This window comes from Corvus hawaiiensis, chromosome 3, assembly GCF_020740725.1.
Source record: "Corvus hawaiiensis isolate bCorHaw1 chromosome 3, bCorHaw1.pri.cur, whole genome shotgun sequence".
Classification (NCBI taxonomy): Eukaryota; Metazoa; Chordata; class Aves; order Passeriformes; family Corvidae; genus Corvus; species Corvus hawaiiensis.
The window spans coordinates 110,417,037-110,437,366 of record NC_063215.1 but is presented as its reverse complement, the minus strand read 5'-3'; the positions used below and the strand labels follow the sequence as shown (position 1 = coordinate 110,437,366).

Genomic DNA, 20,330 nt, shown 5'->3' with positions numbered 1-20,330 from the left:
CTTCAGAAAGAGCAAGCAGCAGATTCACAGAAGTTAAATCTAGAAGATAAGGAACTAAGGAGAGGAACTCAGAAGTTTGGTAGGAAGAGCAGGGAAATGGGGTTAGAAGCATGAGTAAAAGACAAGGTGTTGGGGACAAAGGTCTGAAGGCAGACATGGGAATGTACATTGTCCTGCAAGAAGGGCAGAGTGGTAGTACAGAGCCAAAAGAGGGGAAGACAGCTTAGGATGTGTGTGGTGGGCTGTAGAGGAGACCAGACACATCAGGGATGGACAGGGAAGGGCAGAGTCTTTCATACAAGATTAAAACATTAAAACACTTAAATGTTTCTAGATCTAAATCTGAAAAATGTTCATATAAACAAAAGTTTTCACCCCCTCTCTCACTTGCCTTTGAATGCCCCACCAATCTGCCTTAAGCCTTTTTAGAAGGACCAACTCAGGGGAGAGAAATATTAATTCATTCTACATGCTGAGACAGTCTTTGACCTGCCTGCTGAGTCTGCCAAAAAGGTGCCAGTTATTGTTGTACTTTTAAAGATGTGAGTGTCTGTATTTACTGGAATTGAGAAATAGTTACCTTTCTGGAAGGGCTATCCTCACCTAGTAATAATCATGTGCCAGTGATTTTACTCTTTACTGTAGGCCAAAAGGTTGTATATTCAGTTGCAAATAACTGGAGACATCCATTTTCACATTATCAGGGAGATTATAGGCTATCTCTTTTTCTACCATCAACGAGGTCAGTTTCTAGAAAGCACTGAATGCTGTGATGGCAGATTCCCTCTTCAGGCATGAGGGAACTTTATAAAGAAGATGCTCCATCTAAGTTCAGGTAGGCAAAGGAACACTGGCAGCATGACTGAAACAATCGCAATTAGAAGGAAGGAAAATTCTTTGCAATATATTGGACTCAGCCATGTTACTTGTATCCATCATTATAAAAGCCAAGTTCTTAAATTTGCAAACCACACATCATCTTCAGCTTCCACTAAAATAGAAGCTTAGAGCTTTGCAGGTATAGGCCCTGAATGTAAAATGTGGAATACCTCCAAAAACAAGCGTTCAGTATACAAAATTAAAATTAAAGGCCTCTTAATTATATGCCAGGGATCCATTACAACAGTATTTATGGAATGAATAATTATTTTCACTCTAAATTCTTATCTATAATTAAAAAATACAGGACCTGAATTACAAGTACAGAAACGTATCTTAGGTGTTCCTTGCCACTTCAGTAGCACTCTGCTATTTTATTATGATGTCACTGCTTATAATAATATAACGCATTATATCATTATGTAAAATGTTGAGCAGAGGTGGATTTATTGGGAAGCCTTGGGGAGCTGTAACCTCCCTGCCCCCACCCTTTTGCTGCATGTATTTGTGTGACGGGGGAGTGGCTGTGCCACCTCCTGCCTCTGTCTGGCAGCCTCGTGTCGCCATGTACGGAACACGGAATGGGATGGAACAATTTTTCACTCGTTAACTGTGGCATCGCTGACTCATAGCTTTGCTTCACTCTGATCAAGCATTCGTAAACTGTACTTGTCATATTTTCTAATGCATGAAATTGTCTTGTTTCTTTGACACAGACACGCGGGCACAAACACACGCCTGCTCTGTTGTGTTCCATTTTTTGAGTGAGAAAGCAGGGCTAGAAAGTAAAGTCTGAAATGCAGCGCAGGAGTTGCAGAATTAAGATGCAGCCACAGTTCCGTGGTTCTGCTGTGCCCTTTCCTCTTTTGTAATTCTGTTTTTGTGTTTGTGAGTACCCAGTTTAAGGATTGTTTTTCTTTTTTTTTTCCCCTACATGAAAAAATACTGAGATTCAAAACTGCTTGGACCTTTCAATCTGATAATTTCATTAAGAGAATGTAATTTGGTTTTTTTCCCATAGTGCAGATATGTTTCCCTACAAAGCAAAGCTTTGTTGTAAATAACAACATAGTGTTTTTTCATCTTTCAAGAGCAAAGTGCAACTCTGATCACATTCACTGGTAGAATTTTGGATGGATTCATGAAAGATTCTCCTTTGTATGAATCCAAAATGAGAACCTCCACCATGTTTTTACTTTTGCTGTTGCCATTCCTTCACGAATCTCAGAAGTGTTTTATTCTTCCCAGTGTTCTGTGTAAGATGCTACTGGATAAATGCAAAAATTTATCTTCATATTGGGCAGAACATTCATCAGGTGGTATGACTTTGCACACAGGACTTGATAGGGCTCCTTTGTAAATAAACACTGTTAAAAGAAGAGGAGAAGGTAAGTGGTCATTAGCATCAGGAGAGACCTGCTTCCAGCCACCACTGATCTTTATGAATCACTTTACTATTCAAGAGTTCTGAAGTGCACTGCTATACTACAAGACAAGATGCCTGGACACAGACAGTTATCACTTAAGTCCAAGACAGCCTTTGAAAAGCTAAAATAAAGCTCTTTTGCCCTGCAGGTACATCAGTAATGCAGTACTAACTACCCCTTGGTAAGCAGGTTCCCGTATCACTACACTGCAATCTCCAAAGTAGATATTCACTGTGAGTATTTCCATCCTAAATAGGACCCTAAATCAGAGCTGAAAAAAATGCCTCAGCTCCATAGGAATGGTTCCCAATCCCATCTGCTGCCAACTGTATGGAACTGAGAGGCAGAGTGAGCAAAGAGCTTTTATGATCCTTTTTAAGAGCACCCTAGAAGTAGAATCTATAATTATATTGGTACATAGTGTGTCACAAAATATGTATAAACATTAATGATGACATGGTTGAGGACTAAGAATGTCTTTTATATTCATAAGGTAACCTATTAGGCATTAAATTATGCCTTCAGATAAAATGATCATTGATGGCAGTCAGGTTCTCTATGGTGGCCACATGAACAGAATTCATCTCTACGGGAGTAAGTTCAGTAGTAGCATTTTCACTAAAGTCACACCTTCTGGAGAGGACTTTGAAGAGTCATTTTTTTGTCATCTTTTGAAAAACGATCAAAACCAAAGCTTTTCATATTACCACCGCACTGATAAATGAGAATTTATATTGCTGTGATGGAACTACACATGAAAAGATTCCCCTGATTGTGCTTCTTGACCTGTTTTAGAAACAAGAAATAAAGGCACCTATTTAACAGAACTAGGTTATTTTTGCAGTTAAAGAGGTTAAAGATCTCTGAAAAAGTTTAGACTGTCTTTGCTTCAGTCCTATGTTGTTAATGATTTCTTTTCTTAAATCAGCTCCAACACAGTTTTCGATTTCAGTCAGGTACTTTGATGCTACAGGAATAACTCCTGGATTTAATTCTCTAGCAATGATTACAATGTAAGAAATAATGAGCAAAATATTGGGGTGGGGGAACAACGAATGACATGACATAATTGCTTGATAACAAAATCCCATGAAGATAAACCATGACAAATCTCTGTCCGAGATTTGGGCAAGATTTGCTGCCCAACCTAATGGGAGAGACACTGCTTGGGGGATGGGAAGAACGGCCCCTTACACACACTTAGAGCAGTCCCAGAGCTGCTATAATCTGGACCCACTTTGCACAGCCACCAACAGATGCAGTTTGGTGGCCCGGAGTGCCAGAAGTCATCCCGTCCTCTGCTACGTTGCCAGCCATGGGACTGCACTAGAAAAAAGAAACACAAAATAGCTACACTGGACTGATGTTGTTTGTGCCAAATCTATTCCCACATGCTGGTTAATCTGACTTTGATATTGCTACTTTCAGAAGCTGAGCCCACATTGAGACCACTGTTGTGTTGTTGTGTAACTGATAATCTGCCCTCGTAAGGTGGCTTTTTCCTACTGTACTAGCTGTGCAATTTCCCTGAAATCTTAAGGGCTTTGGGCATACACTGAGTGCAGAAACAATGCAAATATATAATTTTCATGGGCAAAACCCTCAAAAATTAGTTCTTAACAAAACATATCCATCCTTGAGCAGCTGTTGTAAGTCAGCATCATCCTTCCCAGGTCATCAGTTTCTCCCTCTCCATCAACTTCACCTAGTAACTAAAAGTATCTTCTTTTAGAGTGACACTCAAAAATCTCTGATTTGAGGTCCTGACCAAGAACTGAATTTAGGAGTTATTTTTTTCTTTGAAGTCTTTCCAGATCAATTCACGTCTCATCTCTTTACCAAGACACTTTTTCTCCATTCATCTTCAGAGTCTTCCTGAGCCCCACCATTACACTTCCCTTTACTGTATGTGGACCACCTGACAATATTCTGTTGTGAACTCAGCTCATCAGCTCAGATCTTTCTCTTACTCCCTCAGCCTTTTTTCTGACTTTTCTCCCATTTCCATCCAGTGCCCTGCAGGAAGAGCTAACTGAATAGTCAGGCAGCCCTAGGCTGTCTGTCTTCACATGCAGATCTGCCTTTTATGGTTCTTTAGAACCCAAGAGCATGTGAAGGGAACACCATAAGGAAAATATAGAACGAAAGTCAGCAATAGTTGTTTGCCCAGTAACTGGATGTAGTGTCTTGGGGGTGCACCTCACCTCTCATGCCTTAATAATGTAGAATTTATGTGTCCTACATGCTCATCTGGGGTTCCTCTGTAGTTAGTATAAAGACATGGGCACCCAAAGGATGAGTAATCCCATCGAAGGGAGATGTCTCAGATAAGCGTGAAGAGTCAAACTCAGTGCCTATCCCTATCAATTAACTACAAAAGGAGCCTACCTAATTAGCTTAAATTAGCCATGTAAAGGTAAACTGTTTGAAGATAAATGGAATGATTTGCACTGTAAATGTCTAGCTCCTGTATCACATTATTACTGGCCAGTTAACAGAAAGATCTTAGATGCTCAGATATTTTCTGTAATAGAACGAGAGAGGCACATAGACTAAAAAAAAATATATGAGGAAAGGCTTACAAAAAGACGCAAAAAGCAGACAGGCATGCAGATCTCTTTAAAAATCTCCTTTTGACTAGTTGGCTAAGATAGGAGAGGATGGGCATGTTTCTTGGTTTACACTTGTAAGAGCTGAAGTATCAACTAGAGATAATAGTAATATATGGCCAGCACTAGGTAAAGTTAATTCAGAATTTGTAAAGGTAGTAAAGCATAAAACATCTGAAATACATGCTGTGGTGTGTAACCTCACATTTAGAATGACCTTAGCACCTGAGGACAGAAACATGGAAAATATTAAGGCAGTTTTCAAAACAGTCTGGAGAGACCTTGGAGAGCTATGCCCTGTAAGTCCAGCCTCTGTACCAGTGAAATTAGTAGAAACTATATTTTAAAAATGTGTGAACATACAGACAAATAACGTATTGGGGGAGAGTCAGCAGGATTTCTGTAAAGGCAAGTCATGTCTCAAAACTCCAAATTCTTTGATGTCAGCAATCATGTCAGTAATGGATATCCAGCTGCTGCTGATGAAAGTTTGACCACTGAAGACCTTTTTGGAAGGTCTCCCACCAATATGTCTTAAAGCAACTAAGCTGCCATGGAATTAGAAGAAAGCTTCCCTTTCATAGATAAGTAATTCATTAAAAGGTAAGAAACAGAGTAAGAGTAAATGGTCAGTTGTCATGGAGGTCACCAATGGAAATTATAAGCATAGCAGATCTGTACTTAAAAGTAACCTGGCAAAGGAGCAGATAGTGAGCTGCCAGCATTTGCTAATGGTACTAAATTATTAACACTTGTAAAGATAGGACCTGCTGTGAAGATCAGCAAAAGGGCTTCACAGGATGCAGTGACATAGTGTCAAAATTGAAGATAACATTAAATGTAAATAAATTCAAAGTGAAGCACTTTGTACACAGTGGTGTGTGACTCCATGTGTAAACTGATGCAGTCTGAGCTCAACATTATTCTGGAAGAAGAATGTGGTCCTATAACTCTACAGCTATAAAATACTCAGTTCAGTGCTCAACAGAAGTACAAAAAGCACATTGCAAACTAGGAATTCTTAGAAAAGGACTAGACAGCAAAACAGTGAACTTCCGTTTAGCTGAATTTTGTGTGTAGTTTTGGAGTCCCATAATCTGTAAAAGGATATAGTAGAACTCAAAAGGTTTAGGAAGGGCAGCCAGGATGATTAAAGGCATGAAACAGATTTAGTGAAAGGAATGACTAAATAGACTAGAACTCCTCAACCTAAAGAGGAGGCAGCTGAGATAGAGATCTATTAAATTGTGTTAGGGGGAAAGAGCGCAGTAAATGACTACTCACCGCTTCTTCTAATACAAAAACTGGAGGTCATCAAGCAAAGCTAACACGTGGCAGTTTCAAAATACAGTGATTCTTCACGTAATGTATAATTAAAATATGAACCTCCTTACCACAGGATGTTGTGGATGATAAAATTGTATGTGAGTTCAAAGGCAAGGTTCAGAGAAGAGAAATTCACTGAGGAACACCAGCCTAGAAACCACCTCTGGCTCAGCAAATCCCTGAACCACAAATTGTTGGAGCCTAGGAGACTACTTAGGGAAGTCTCACCATATGCTTGCCCTGTTCTAATATTCTCTCCTAGCTAATGATAAGGGATTATGTCAGGAGTGCCTTCAGTCTCAGCAAAAGGCTGTTCCTCTGTTTTATGTTCTGGACATGATGCTGTGCAGAAAAAGCACATCAGACTCAATAGTTTTCTATTTGCTCCCTCAGAAATGTGCCAAAATTCATACAAAGTTCCAGAGAATTGCTTGTCTGTCTCTTCTGTGGATGTGTTTGCTGTAATGGAGCTGTTACATGTGGGAATTTTATGAGCATTTCCACTGCATTATTTTATTATAAAGAAATAATTTGGCTATTGACAAACCTAGATAGAAAAAGTAAATATACTCCAATGGATCCATAACTCAGCAAGTGATTCAAAATTTGGCCCTGCACCATGATTCTGTAAGTAGATATTTATATTTAGGCAGCCAGCTTTAGAAAATATTGTACTAATGTATTTTCTCCGAGAAGTCTTAGCACTAAAAAAGCACGTCTTATCCAATGTCAGGCATGAGGGAAAATTGGCCCTGTACCTCATAGAAAGCCAAGGAGGAAAAGGGCTTGTTCATCTTAACTTTAATACCAAATTTCCATCTGCTGCAGCTCGAAATGGCAGAGATATCACATGTATACAATAGGGATTTATTATAGAGGCAGCAACTCATCCTTAACCACAGCGATGATACTGGGCCTCTGTTATATAGCTGTCTTTAGTGTGTAGACATGCTGATATGTTTGCTCAATAAAATCCAGCTTTCAAGACATACTGTTAAGTTTACATGATCACCAGAGTGAGAGGGATAAAGCTGGAAAAGAAGAAAAGCAGAAGCGAATTAATGCAATAAAGGCTAGGATTTAACAGACAGGGTTGAGTAAAATAAATGTGAAACAACAGGTGTCACTGACTCTTATCAGCATTTTTAATTAACACCTGTTTTTAGCCCAGAGTACTTTGGAAGAGTATGTTGGAGTGTGTCTGTATTTAAAGATAAAGATAGGCTGTTGAGAAGTTACTAAGTAGTGAGAGGTTGGAGGAATGAAGAGGTTTGGGGGTGGGGGAAGCCTGTGCTTGCTGGGTGGGTGTTGGTTGCAGCTTAGAGAAACCTGAAGGAAAGCCACAATGATAAAATTGCAAGGTAGGGAAATACTGCTATGGCAACAAAATATGTTCTCCTGAAGGAATATGAGTATGAAAAAGGAAATAAGGAGTGTAGGAAATTCAAAGGAAGTACAGATTACAAGAAAAGACAGAATCTAGTTTAAAAATAAATAAATTGGAATAATTTTGATTTATGTAATAATATTTCATGATAGTAATGAATTTCTGCTATCCAGACTTTTATGGCACCTACTCCTGAAAATTTCAGAGCACTTGACAGGTATGAAAGAATTCTCATTCACAGTAGGAAGAGGATGCAGCCATACTCTTCAGTGGCCCATCCTACAAGAACCCAAGCCAACATGAATGACCAGCATCACATGGGAAGTGTGTGACATAAATGTTCATAGAATCAGGATCCTTAAACAAATATTTCTTCAGTGTAGGCATGAGGCAGTTCCAGAGTGTTACAGTAGTGCTGGTTTATAATTAATTTGAGCAAAGCTCAACAAATAAATTGCGTATCTTTCTTTATACCTAGACCCACTGTTTTTTCTGGAATATTTCATACATCCAGACTATTTCTTGCTAAATATGTATTTTAAAGGTTTAAATGATCCCTTATTATTAAGCTGCTTCATTCAAAAATTAACTTGGTTTACTTGAAAATCTGACTCAAAATTCTGTCCTGAGAAGTGTGTAGGACAGAGTCACCTGAACTATTTCACACAAGAATACATATTGGTTTCCTAGAGCAGAATATCACTCTAGAAGACAGGAATCACATGGTAACATTATTAACTTTTTTTATGGTTGGTTTGGGAATGACCTCAAGATTCACAGCCAGTTAGAGCCCTCAGGGGCTTTCTCTTGCCAGAGAGTCATACTGTCTGGCTCCCCTTATTAGCTTTCTCTTTCCTCCTCTTTTTTTTAATTTGGTTTGCTTGTTCGCTTTCTTGCTTCAAACCAGAGGGTACCCTTTGAAGTGAAGGACATTCAGTTCCAACAATCTATAAAGTTGTAGGTGGACTTCCTTTAGGTCAGAGATAGGTAACTTGATGGTATCCTTCAAGTGACAGAAATTTTGGGTGCCTTGACATACTTCTATTTCTGTATTTGTATACTGTATTTTCTCATGGTTATTCACTGACTTTACCTGAGATCTATTTATGCATGACCTTTGGAAGGTTCCATAAGGGATTTCTTTTTAAACAAGTCACTCAGGCCACAAATCCAGCACTTCACTTAACATACCCATATTTAGGGCTGTGGAAAATTATAGGTCATAAACCCATACATTAATGCTTTGTTAAATCTGGGCCTGAAGGGATGTATAGATTATACCTGGACAATCTTTAGAGCTCCTGCATCTAAAATACAATTTAGGATACACTTTAGGAGATTATCCCCTTGACTCACACACACATAGACGCAGTGGCTGTTTCCCCATTAGCCTTTGGTGTGCTTTGCAGCACTTTCTCTTCGTCGGTATCTTAGAAGGTAACAAGGCTGTGAACCCTCCTCAGAGGTTTGTGTGGCCTGTTCAAAGGAGCTCATAATCTAAAAACACAGTGGCATAATAGCAGGAGGTTGGCAAAATAATACTGCTGGCATCTCAGAGGGTGGAGCTTTCCATTGATCCTTCTGCCACTTCCCTACTAACCTACAGAATCATTGGTGAATCTCAACCAATTTAACAGAGGGTAGAAGTCTCAGAAATAAGCAAATGCCTGCAAGTTTTGTGAAAATCAGCAACCAGTTGGGGTTAAATAGAATGCAGGAGGTTATCTGTGTCCCAAAAAGCTACAGCGAAAGTTCAGCAGATAGAAGTTCTGCCAATCAAGACATGCTGAACACCAAGCATGGTCCACATGGCCTCTTGTTCAAACCTTTGTTGGGAGGGAGCTGTGGATGCCCTGCTGGGAGAAGGCCAGTGTCATCTGGAGCGTGTTTTGGCAGGGTACCTTGGGAACAGGAAGAGTTACTGTGCTGAGCCTGTGTAGGAGGAGGTGTAAAATAGGTTCTTTGGAGAGTTCCTGGTCTTCAGGCTGCGTTCAGTTTTCTACAACCACCTCATTTAAAATAGGGTGTCCTACTGAACTCATTAGGGTAAAATCATATCAGGTTTTGGTTGACTTTTGTTTAAAGTGAGGCTTTTTGGTTGTTTATTTGGGGTTTTTTAAAGAAATTTGAGATCTTGATGTATTTCTTTATCTCCAGAAAGTCTTAAGTACCACTTTTTCAGCATTCAATATAAAATGCAGGATATAAATCTTTGACTAATACTGTACTTTATATATGATGGATTACACAGCAATCTAAGTCTTCAGAATTTACTGAAATTTTACTTTAAAGTATTTCATTGGAGGCCAATAGAATTTCAGGGCTGTCATTTTAAGGATCATTACACATGGGAATCTTTCCTGTGAAATATGTAAGTCCTTTTAGCCCTGGTTTTGTAAATGGGCTCTGAAGCTGACATACAGCTACATGCCTAAAGCAGTGGTGTTGTGTTCAACAGTTGGTCGAAAACCAGTCTGTCCCCATTTAAATCAACCACTTAGCGACCTAGCCACACACTTTTTAGGTTCTTTAACCTGATAATCTCTAATTATTCTGGCTCACAATTCCAATGGAATGAGGTTCAGAGTCATTTTGCAGATGTCATTCTTTATTTGAATATTGTCTTATTTAAAAGGAAAATATTTCAGATAATGACAACATATTTTGAGGGGGGAAAAAAAGCATGAAAACCATTTCTGTTCCAAAAATTGCTGATATGAGAATTTATGAGGAAACAGCTCCTTTTATGAATAATTATTATTATTGTGTTTAAGAAATGGGCAAGATGCCTAGAAATTGAATGAAAGAATGAGCTATTAAATTGAAATATTAAATGAAATAACTGAATTAAAAGTGATCGTGTAAACCCAGCAGTAAATTCTGGGAGCTGTAGCTGATTGAACATATTTTCATCATCTGTTTTGTATGCTTAAATACAATTGCTTGATGTAAGTAAACACTTGATTGATATTCTGAATACTTTAAAATCTGCATATGCATCATGGAATACTGAACAATTAAAACTTAATTTCAGTGTAGTTTGATTACATGTAAATTATTTCAATATTCATTTTTTCCTGTTCTGTTTGCTCAGTGCATATTTAATATCCACTTTTTGAATGTGTATCACTCTTGATTGGACTGTAAGATGAGGAGGACTCTGAAATTTCTTCCATTAAAAAGGATTGCCTTATAAATATTATTTGTGCCACAGCTCTTCCCCTGCAGATTATTTTCTAAATGTTGTGTACTCTTATTGAAGACAAGGAAAAAAAAACTACTGCAGCCCTCCTTTATCAGCCCAGCACAAGGAATATGCTTACATGGTCGATGAGCATGTCTAAGAAGGCTTGTTGGTTGTAACTAGTCCCTAAAGAAATGTTTCCATCTTTTCTGCACTATATTGCTTGCCTGCATGAGCTCCCTCTCCCTTCCGTTCCTCCTCCCTCCACATGATTTTTATTTTTTTTCCTGGTTCCTGGAGGTCTTATGAAACACTTTAATATTGTGGCTAAATATTACAAGTGTTTTCAAGTTGACCATTTTCAGTCTGAAAAATGTATCTCTATCTTTAAGTGACCACATTCAATTTAGGAGTTGGGGAATACAGATGAAAAAATTTTGCCTTTTTATATATTTGTAAAATATTTTCTAAAAACCAAAGAGACTTCTTTTTCCTTCTCTGCAGGCTGCAATCCTTACACATTTTTTTGATCAACAGTATTTCAAATTACTTTATTTCTGAACATTCAACAGAAGGAAATCCCAGGCATTTGTTTCTCTTATTATTTATGCCAGTGAACAGAATAGCCTTTCTGAAGTTACAGATAACATTTTAGTTTTTTATTACTTACATATTTTAGTTAAAAATGAAATTATTTCCTGGCATCTTTTTAGTTAAGTCATATTCCCAAAATACAGGCAGGCAGCAAGTTTGTCGTCATGGAAGGCAGGTCTGGATTCTTCTCTGCCTTGACCATTTTTGACCTGCATGACCATTGTTATATTATTCACATTTCCCCTTGATTTCCTTGCCCATAATAATTTTTTATACTTTTTAGAAGTGCATATAATAACAGTATTCTTTTATTATATGAGAATTTGAAGTTAATATTGTATCTACAAAATGGCTTGCAGGGAAGTGTTTTCCTATGTGTCCTACATAGTTAATTGCCGTTTCAGAGTTCTAATCTTGAAGGTCATATTTCTGTTGCCTGTCACTTTGACCAAACAAGTGGCTGAACTTCATGGTTTGCAGGCGGATTTCCTTATCTGTCTTTTTCAAGAGACATATAAGTCTTGATTGCTGGAGTTATTGTGAACCAAGCAATAAGGGGCAAGGTGGAGGAAGGGGTGGGAAGACACTGTTCAACACCAGGATCCTGGAGATTGCATTTTAGGAAGCAAATATTGTACCTGGTGAATGTAGCACAAGAACAAAAGGAGGAATGTTTGACAGGGGGTATTTTGTTTGTTTGAGGAGCTGATAAACTGTGTGTGCTAACAACAGTAAGAAGTCTTCCCAGGGTAAAACATGCTTATAAACCAGATATTAGCTTGAGGTTGGTCTCATGCTGTATAGACCTCTCTCTAATGATTTCTGTACATTAAAACCAACAAAACTTTCATACCAAAGGATTTCAAAATTATCTTCTACTAAAGCTAGGCTAAAAAATGCTGGATATTCCTGACTGATTTAATACTGTTGGCCTAAGTAATACAAACTCTTTTTTGTAACATCCACCTTCTTTTAAAGCAATTCAATTTATAATAAATTATGAAGTAACTGTGATGTGATTTTTATTTCCAACACTCTTGGTTTGTGAAGAGCATTTTTAGGTAGTCTTTCCTTTTCCCTTTTTTTTTCCTTAGTACAGGTATGAAAATAATGAGCTAACGTCACACTTTTATGAATAGGGGCCATAATGAGACTGAAGTATGTATGTTGATTAAAGGAAAAAAAATCAAAATCTTGATGAAACTGCAAAGAAATGACAGCTTAAGGCCACGATTCCATTCTGCAAGTCAATCAAATGAAAAAGTTATTTTACATTTTTTGGTTGCAGGCATTTTTGCCGTGGCTAAAGCAAATGTCATTCGAATAGTCTATATAGTGATAACTTCAGAAAAACAAAATAATGATACAGATATTCTTTTTAGCCAGTCACATAACTGGTTTCTGTTCAGTTTACAATATCTCCTCTAAGTACTAAAAATGTGTGTTTAATCCATAATGGAAAAGAAAAATATGCCAGAAAAAAATACAAACACGATAGCTATTCAAGATACACATATTTTAACATGCACTTATTTTTCTTATTTAAAGCATAGCTTCAAAATTATCATTGCAAAACGAAGTAGTTTGATGGAAAGTCCATCACAGGAATCATGTTGAAAAACTTCAGATACACAGACATGCATGAAAAAGTGGGGGTGCACTGCCTGTTCCCTGGTGATCAAGAGGTTAACTTTAATTTATCTCTTCCCCTCCCTTAAACTGGTTCTGTGAGGAGGGCTGCAAATTAGTACTTGGAAGGCACAGCAGGGAGATTAGCTTTAGGGAGGGAAGGACTCCCCACTCCAGCTCTTAGGAACCTCACCTGGAGAGTGCATTTCCTTTTCTACTTAAGCTAACATATTATGCCTTCTTGTCACGAATGTTATTCCTTGAGGAAAAGTCCTCTCTGGCTCTATCTTGCAATCTGATGAATCATTCCAAGTGTGCGGTAGAAGAGAGGAGAGCGATAAGGCTGTAACAGGAGGGAGCCAGGAAACCGCTGAGGCTTTGGCCAGGAACAGGAATCCTGGTGTGGTGCATCATATGGGACTACTTTCCCCACCCAGGGGAAGGAGGATTCCCACCTTTCCTCTTATTCACACTGGCCCAAGGAGGAGCTGCAGCTCTGCCCACTGTTTCCTATGACACCACCAAGGTACAGAGCTGTACAAATTCTGGCAGCCATGTGATGCTGTCTGACAATATTCATTTGACAAACACAACCTACACCTCTCCAACTCTGAGAAATTGCACTGCTGTTTTTTCCCCACTGGGGCAAAGAGGTCATCTCCTTCCCAAACTTCCAGTGTCTACACCTGATCCATTGTTGAAATCATTAACAGGTGAAAAGGGGGAAACGTTACCCCCTTTGTAACGGGGTAAATACAAAATCATTCTATATGGAGTCAATCTTTTACGTCCCAGCAGAAATAAAACTGGGGTATTTGCATTTCTAAAAATAATCACCAAATCTATTTTCACAGCTAATCTTAAGCAGTTAAAAATGTGCAATAGAGGAAAATGTGTACAGATAGACTCATTTTCTCATAATACAATGTCACATATTGATTATCCATGCCTAGTATAAGAGAGACATTAGCCCAATGCAGAATTTTCCATTGGGATTAGCATTTGCCAGTGCAGTGTTGTAAATATCCTCAGAAAGCTTCTGATGGATGGCTTGTGTCCTCCTGCTTCTGTGGAATTCCCAGGACTGCACACAAGATATACACAGCCTTGCCCAGTGCCTCCATCCCGTGCGGGTATTTGCTGGCACTCCCAGGAGATGGTGTGTGGTGTCTGGGTAGGACGAAGGGGCCAGTCTGTCGCCACAAATGGAAGGAGCTGTTGTTCAGCAAGGCCTCAACCCACCAAAGGAATGGTCCTTAAAGGTGAAGTTCCACATCCACACTGCCCCCTTCCTGTTCTACTGCATCTCTGGGTGATGCTCAGGTGGTGCCTTCTAGAGCACATCTGGAGGTAATTTTTGCTTGTGATTTTGCTCTTTTCCCCATTGTTTTACTTCATTGATGCAATCTTTTTCACTGCAGGGTCTCAGAAAACTCTCAGGAGTCTGTGCTAATACTGGGCTAAGGTAGTTATAAGACAAAACAGTTGTCTCATAACTCTACTCATAGTCCCCTACCTCTTTTAGTCCCTGAGGATTAATGACTCCACTGGATTAGCGTCTTCAGAGAGCTGTATTGAGAGGTCTGCAAGGACAAAACTCAGTGCAAAGTTCTACAGGGACCTCTGAAGTAATGTGAGATTTGGAATTAGTATTTTCTGTAGAGAATTTTGAGGTTCCTACCAGCATTGTTGGGGATACTGTTATCTGTGTTGTGGTTGGTATCTTTGTAAAGGATGGACTTGTTAGGATCAACAGGATCTTCAGCTCCCTTCAGATTCAACCAGATCAGATGGGACTCGACACTGAACCACTTGGTGAAGGTTTGAAACAATGAAGAAGGTTAAGGGTAGTCACTGTCCCACCCCACAGTTCTGCAATCTGAGTATAAGCCTATCAGGTTTCTCCGAAAAAGCTTTGGCATCACTTTTGATGAGCATTGAAAGACTTTGTACTTTGTACGTTAGCAAAATTTGTTGTGACTCTTAAATTAACCTCATCAAGCAACAGGTTTCCTTTTTCTTTCAGGTATCAGAGGTTTGAAAAAGCGTTTCTGCTTGCTGTTGACATTGGTGCTCGAGACCTGTTCATGGTGAGTTGTTTCTGGAGACAGAGGCTGTTGGAGGATGTTATTTGTCAGCTTTTGCATACATTAAAACTGTTCCAGGTCATTTGCAGTCTTGGACACATACTGAAGACAGAACTGTTCTACCTTTGCCATCATGAAACTCATCAGTAGGAATTAAGTATCTTTTGAGTCACTGACATTTTCCCCAGCATGGCCTACAGGCTATTCTTAATTTTCCAGGAGATATTATATGTGTTTTTAAACTTTCCCTTTCTTCATCTGACCTGATGTGGGTGAATGTCATCTTTCACTCTAATAAGCTTATACATTTCTAATCCATTCCTTTAAGTCCAGCTGCTGAGTCCTGGACACAGGAGCTGTCCATGTCCTGGGGATCCTGAATGCTCTTAGTGTGTCTCTTGGGGTTTTGTGAAAAGTGACAAATTATGAACGCTTCTGCTGGTACTTTTAAAACAACAAAGCTCAGCAGCATCAACACAAGGGTTTTAACATTTCATGCACTCTCTGCCCCCTCCTATTTAATTAGCTACAAAAGTAAAATTAACCAGCTCTTAAAAGGTCCTCTGTGTGAGCGCTGCAGGAGGTTCTTGTTTTATAAGATCTTGCACCACAATGTCACAGTGAGGTCAGATGGACAAAGCCAATCGTGCTCTCCTAGTCTCTCAGCATGTTGCTGATCCACAGCTGATTTCATTGTTTTCAAAGAAACAATAGGAAAGGGCTTGTTGAAAAAAAGGCCCTTTGAACGATTCGTTTGCTTGACTCTTTTGCATAATGAAGACATTCTGTTGTTTAAATTAAGCTTTGACACTAGATGTTAATATCATTTATCCCATTAAGTCACTTGCCCTGCTAGTTTGATCTTGATATTTAAATTGTATGTTAAATTACACAATTAAATCCTGCTTTTAGGGGTTATGAAAATTCCCTTCTAATTATATAAAAAGTTGTGTGAACCTTTTGATGTTTTTTTCACGGCTCTAATCATCTGGCTTGTTCCATCTAATTAAAAAGATGTGAATACTGCGATAAACTTTCCTAAGTATGCATCAAAAGAATGTGATGGAAATGTCAGACTTTTAGGAAATTCATTACATGTTCTATGTTTACTCCCCTCAGTTTTCCATCTTTTTAGATTCATCTCTTTCCTTTTCTCTCTTTATTGAATGTAACCTCTTCAATACAAATTTTATACCTAATCATGCTAAGCACTGCTGCAGCCGCATATAAGATTCAGACTGTGGTATGCCTGGAGCAGATTAAAGCTTTTTGTCAAGGGCTCTCCCAGTGTACAGATAATAAATAAGCCCTAATTTTAGCCATTCTGACAGAATAAATGTTGCAGCATTTGCCATCAAAGGCCCTCTCTCATATGACTGAGAGCATTTCCTACATGATCTTTTTCTCTTTCCTTCCCTCTTCTGACAGCAGGATTGAGGGAGCACCTCTGTACCAGGGTGGAGAATGCCAGTGCTGGGTGAGGAGATGGGTGCACAGCTGCTTACAAGAGGGAGGGACTGTCAGTACCTGGCTCCACAGGTGATAGATAACATGTTTTACTCTCTCCAAAAAGGCTCTCCAACTTTCTTCAAGAGGAGTTTCAATGTTCACAGACCAATTAACTCCATCCTTTCCTACTGTTTGCCTTTCCTTTCCTCTCTCAACACCTACTCTTCATTTCCCATCCTACCAATGCCCTTAAACATAAATGTATATTTCTGAAGAGTTCCTCATGGCTTATGTTACTGTGAGATCAAAACCAGTTCTTTAATGTCCTCGTTCTGCTTGCATTACCTTTGAGATTCCTCATAGTTTCCCCTAAATTATGCAAAAAGCAGCACACATACCTGCCTCCTCTGGGGAAATGTCCTTTTGCTAATTCATCATCTAAGTCAGTCCCTAATGAGCAAACTTTACAATAAGCTAACAGTGGTACTGCTGCAAGACCACTAAGTACAGGACTCAAGAAGTTTAAACATGCATAGGTCATTAAGAGTATTTATTTGTGCCATGGTAATTTCTAGGGAATTTGGCTTCATTGTGCTTAATACTGTGTGAAAAATTAGATAACCTGTTCCCTGAAACCTTGCAGTCCTTCTAGGTATTAGTGTAACAATACTACTGCTAAACAAGGGCTGTGCATCCCTCACTTCTGCTTAATACTGAATGATTCCTATATATTGTTTATGTAGGGCAAAATGCGATTAATAATATACAATTTGACTTTGCATATATTTAAAGTGTTTTTATCCATTTTTACAACCTCAGATAGCTCTAGGAGTCGCATCACCTTATTCCCAATTAATTAAATGGGATTTCAAGAAGAAATAGTAGTCGAAATAAAGATACCTGATGACACAAGCAAAATGAGAAAGAAAAAAATCTGTTTTTTAAAGGGGGACAGAGAAGGAACAAAAAGGAAAGGATAGAGAAGAATGGATATAACAGAGGTTGAGGAGGATGCAAACATTGAGTACCCATCACATGAGGCTTCTAAGGAAGTGTCCTATATCTTTGAGAATTTACCCTGAGCATCAATTTTACCAAACAGGGCTCTACAGCATTCCCATTATTTGTTTTGAGGTTGAAAAGAAGTTTGAGAGAATGCTATCTGGGGGCTAACTTCTTTCAAAGAAATGAAAAAGAAAAAAAAAAGGCTTAAAACTACAGCTATAGCGTCACTAGATGATGCCATAGCAAGACACACATACACTGCTGTGTCTCTCCCGGAGCTTTACCCTCACGTCACATCCAAGTCCATCAATTAATCTCATCTCCTACAAAGTTCAATAAAAAAATAAAACTGAAAAGGACATATCACGAACAACAGCTCCATTTATTGGACAGTGACTGATCCAATCTGTGACAGAAAAGATCAAGCAGTGGAAGGGTTGTTAGCTTGAAATCCTTTTATAGTGCGTTCCAGCTCTCAGCTGCTGAAAATTCAAAAGGCCATCCCATGTACCAAAGGTAGCAAAAAATGCAAGGAAAAGACACTTTAATAAAACTGTCAGATCTTGGGTGATACACTGATGAGGAAAGTGCATGCTTCGAAGAAATGTTGGAGTGTTGCCCAGAAATATCCTATAGACAAGTGCACATCGTGTTTCAAATGACTTCTGCTTGCCAACGGCCAGCTCTGTGAGTCACAAAGGTGAGGGCAAAAAGGAAGTAGTCCAAAAAGTAAGCAAACTGTTAAATGATAAAATAGAGCCCTTTCAGCAAGCTCCTGATAAGCAGCTGGAAATTGTTTTTATTGTCACCATTGTGTTTGAGAGAGATGTGATCTTTGGACTGATAAATTCTTAGGTAATTGTGTGAAAAAAAATCTGTCATGAATATGCAGATAATTTAATCATTTTTATGTCATTCTTTAAAGCACCCTGCAATCTGGTGCTTCTTCTTTCTGTTTTTTAGTTTTCTAGTTTAGTTCTGCTTAGACAGTTATAAATTCTTTAAAAAATCCACTTTCTCTGATTTATTTGAATGAGAAACACCTAAATTTTATCTGAAATGGTCTAATAAGGAGATTTCATATCTGTAATATTTTCTTTCTAAAGATGGTTTAGAGATGAGGCAAAGACTACTTTTTTTTATTGTTCTTCATGACAGCAACTCAAGGAACAACAAAAAAAGCCACTTACCAACCTACTGCTAACCTTTATTTCTTACAAGGCCCTGTTAGATAATGATGGATGTGTAGCACCTTTAAATGTCTTTACTCGAACCAGAAAATGGGCAAAACCAAGACCTGAAATAACAGCTGCTTTGATACACAGAGAGTGCACAGGCTCTTCACTGACAAAACTTCATCATTTGCTGCAGTTGTTTCCATCCAATCCCCAAGCTTACTATTTGAAATTGCATGGAGGAACACAATACTTTTCATAGTTTAAGCTACAAAAAGACAATCATTAAGCATTGTCAGAAGGTATTTTAAATAAGTCTGCCTATACATCCAAACCTCTGTAAGTTCAGACTTGTCCAAGAGCCCTTGGGTTTTCTATTGTTATCTAAATAAGCTGACAATATCTGCTGTTTAATCTTCATAGAAATCATACCTTTCTACTCAAGCCCTTTTCTCCTGACAACCAAGTTAGACCTACAAAGAGAGGAAATACAGAGTTCGCCACAAGTTCGTAACCCATTACTTTGCTCCAAGACACTTGCACATTTTTTAAGTCACACCTGTGTTTGTGATGAGAAGACACTTCTGTCTCCTGCAGACTGCAGATCCTGCAAGTCAGTTCCAGGCTTTCCTGTGTAATCAGTCTCAGTTTCCCTAAGATTTTCACTTTTGTTTTAATAATGTTGTTGTTGTTGCTGCTATTGTTATTAAATGAGGGGTTACTGAAAGCAACATGTCTTTCTCCTAACACTATTACTCTCACTTTTTCATCTAAACTTCTCTTTCTAAAGTCACTTTTCCTGTAAGAGTTTCTGTCATATTGATGCAGGTGGCAGTAAACTGACATCAAGAAGGATGGTTTCACCTGAAATCTTCCACATTAGGGAGAATATAGTTGCTTTTATGGCATGCAGAGGTCAGTATTTCCAGCAAACACTCCTTTTCCCTTTAAATTCCTTCATGCAGATGGCTTACAGAGCAATGGGATGGCTCAAATCTTTGGATGCCAAATGGCACCTTCAAAAAGTAGTGGGGGAAAAAGACTTTGCCAACTGTTCTTGGATTTCCCTCACTTTCTGTGTCACAGTTCATGCACAGAGCAGCATGTGTCTGTGATGCCAAATGAGAAGGGGATTAATTGTCTCTTGATTAATGGTCAAGAATGAAAGTTTACTTTGAGGACCAAAACCAAGGGCAGTGAGACTGTAGTTTGTCAGTGGGAATATATTCTCCCACAAATAGTTCTATATGTACTCCAGGTAGTTTTCACCTCAAATATTAACATGCAATAAAAGCCTTGACTTTGGTAAGGGCATGCAGTGTTGGGACAAGGGGGAATGGCTTTAAACTGGCAGAGGGTAGGTTTAGGTTGGATATTAGGAAGAAATTCTTTCCTGTGAGGGTGGTGAGGCCCTGGAACAGAAGTTACCCAGAGAAGCTGTGGCTGCCCCATCCCTGGAAGTGTTTAAGGCCGGGTTGAACAGGGCTTGGAGAAACCTGGCAGAGTGGAAGGGCAGGTTGTCCCTGCCCAGGGCAGGGAGTTGGAACAAGCTGATCTTTAAGGTCACTTCCAACCCAAG

At 38.8% G+C, this 20,330-nt stretch overlaps 1 protein-coding gene across 11 annotated transcripts in view; it reads left to right on the top strand.

Moving 5' to 3' along the window:
• LOC125323529 (WD repeat containing planar cell polarity effector) overlaps positions 1 to 20,330 on the top strand; it is a 149,534-nt gene that overhangs the window by 88,241 nt on the left and 40,963 nt on the right. For 10 of the 11 annotated variants that reach the window (XR_007202547.1, XM_048298593.1, XM_048298590.1 and 7 more), the window contains one exon: positions 15,062 to 15,125. Coding sequence is in view for 9 of the 11 variants with exons in the window: in XM_048298593.1 (XP_048154550.1) it covers positions 15,062 to 15,125 (64 nt within the window). In the remaining 2 variants the exon portion in view is untranslated. Of the gene's footprint in view, positions 1 to 15,061; positions 15,126 to 16,553; positions 19,667 to 20,330 lie in introns of all 11 variants that reach the window. The other variant, XR_007202548.1, reaches the window with a different exon arrangement.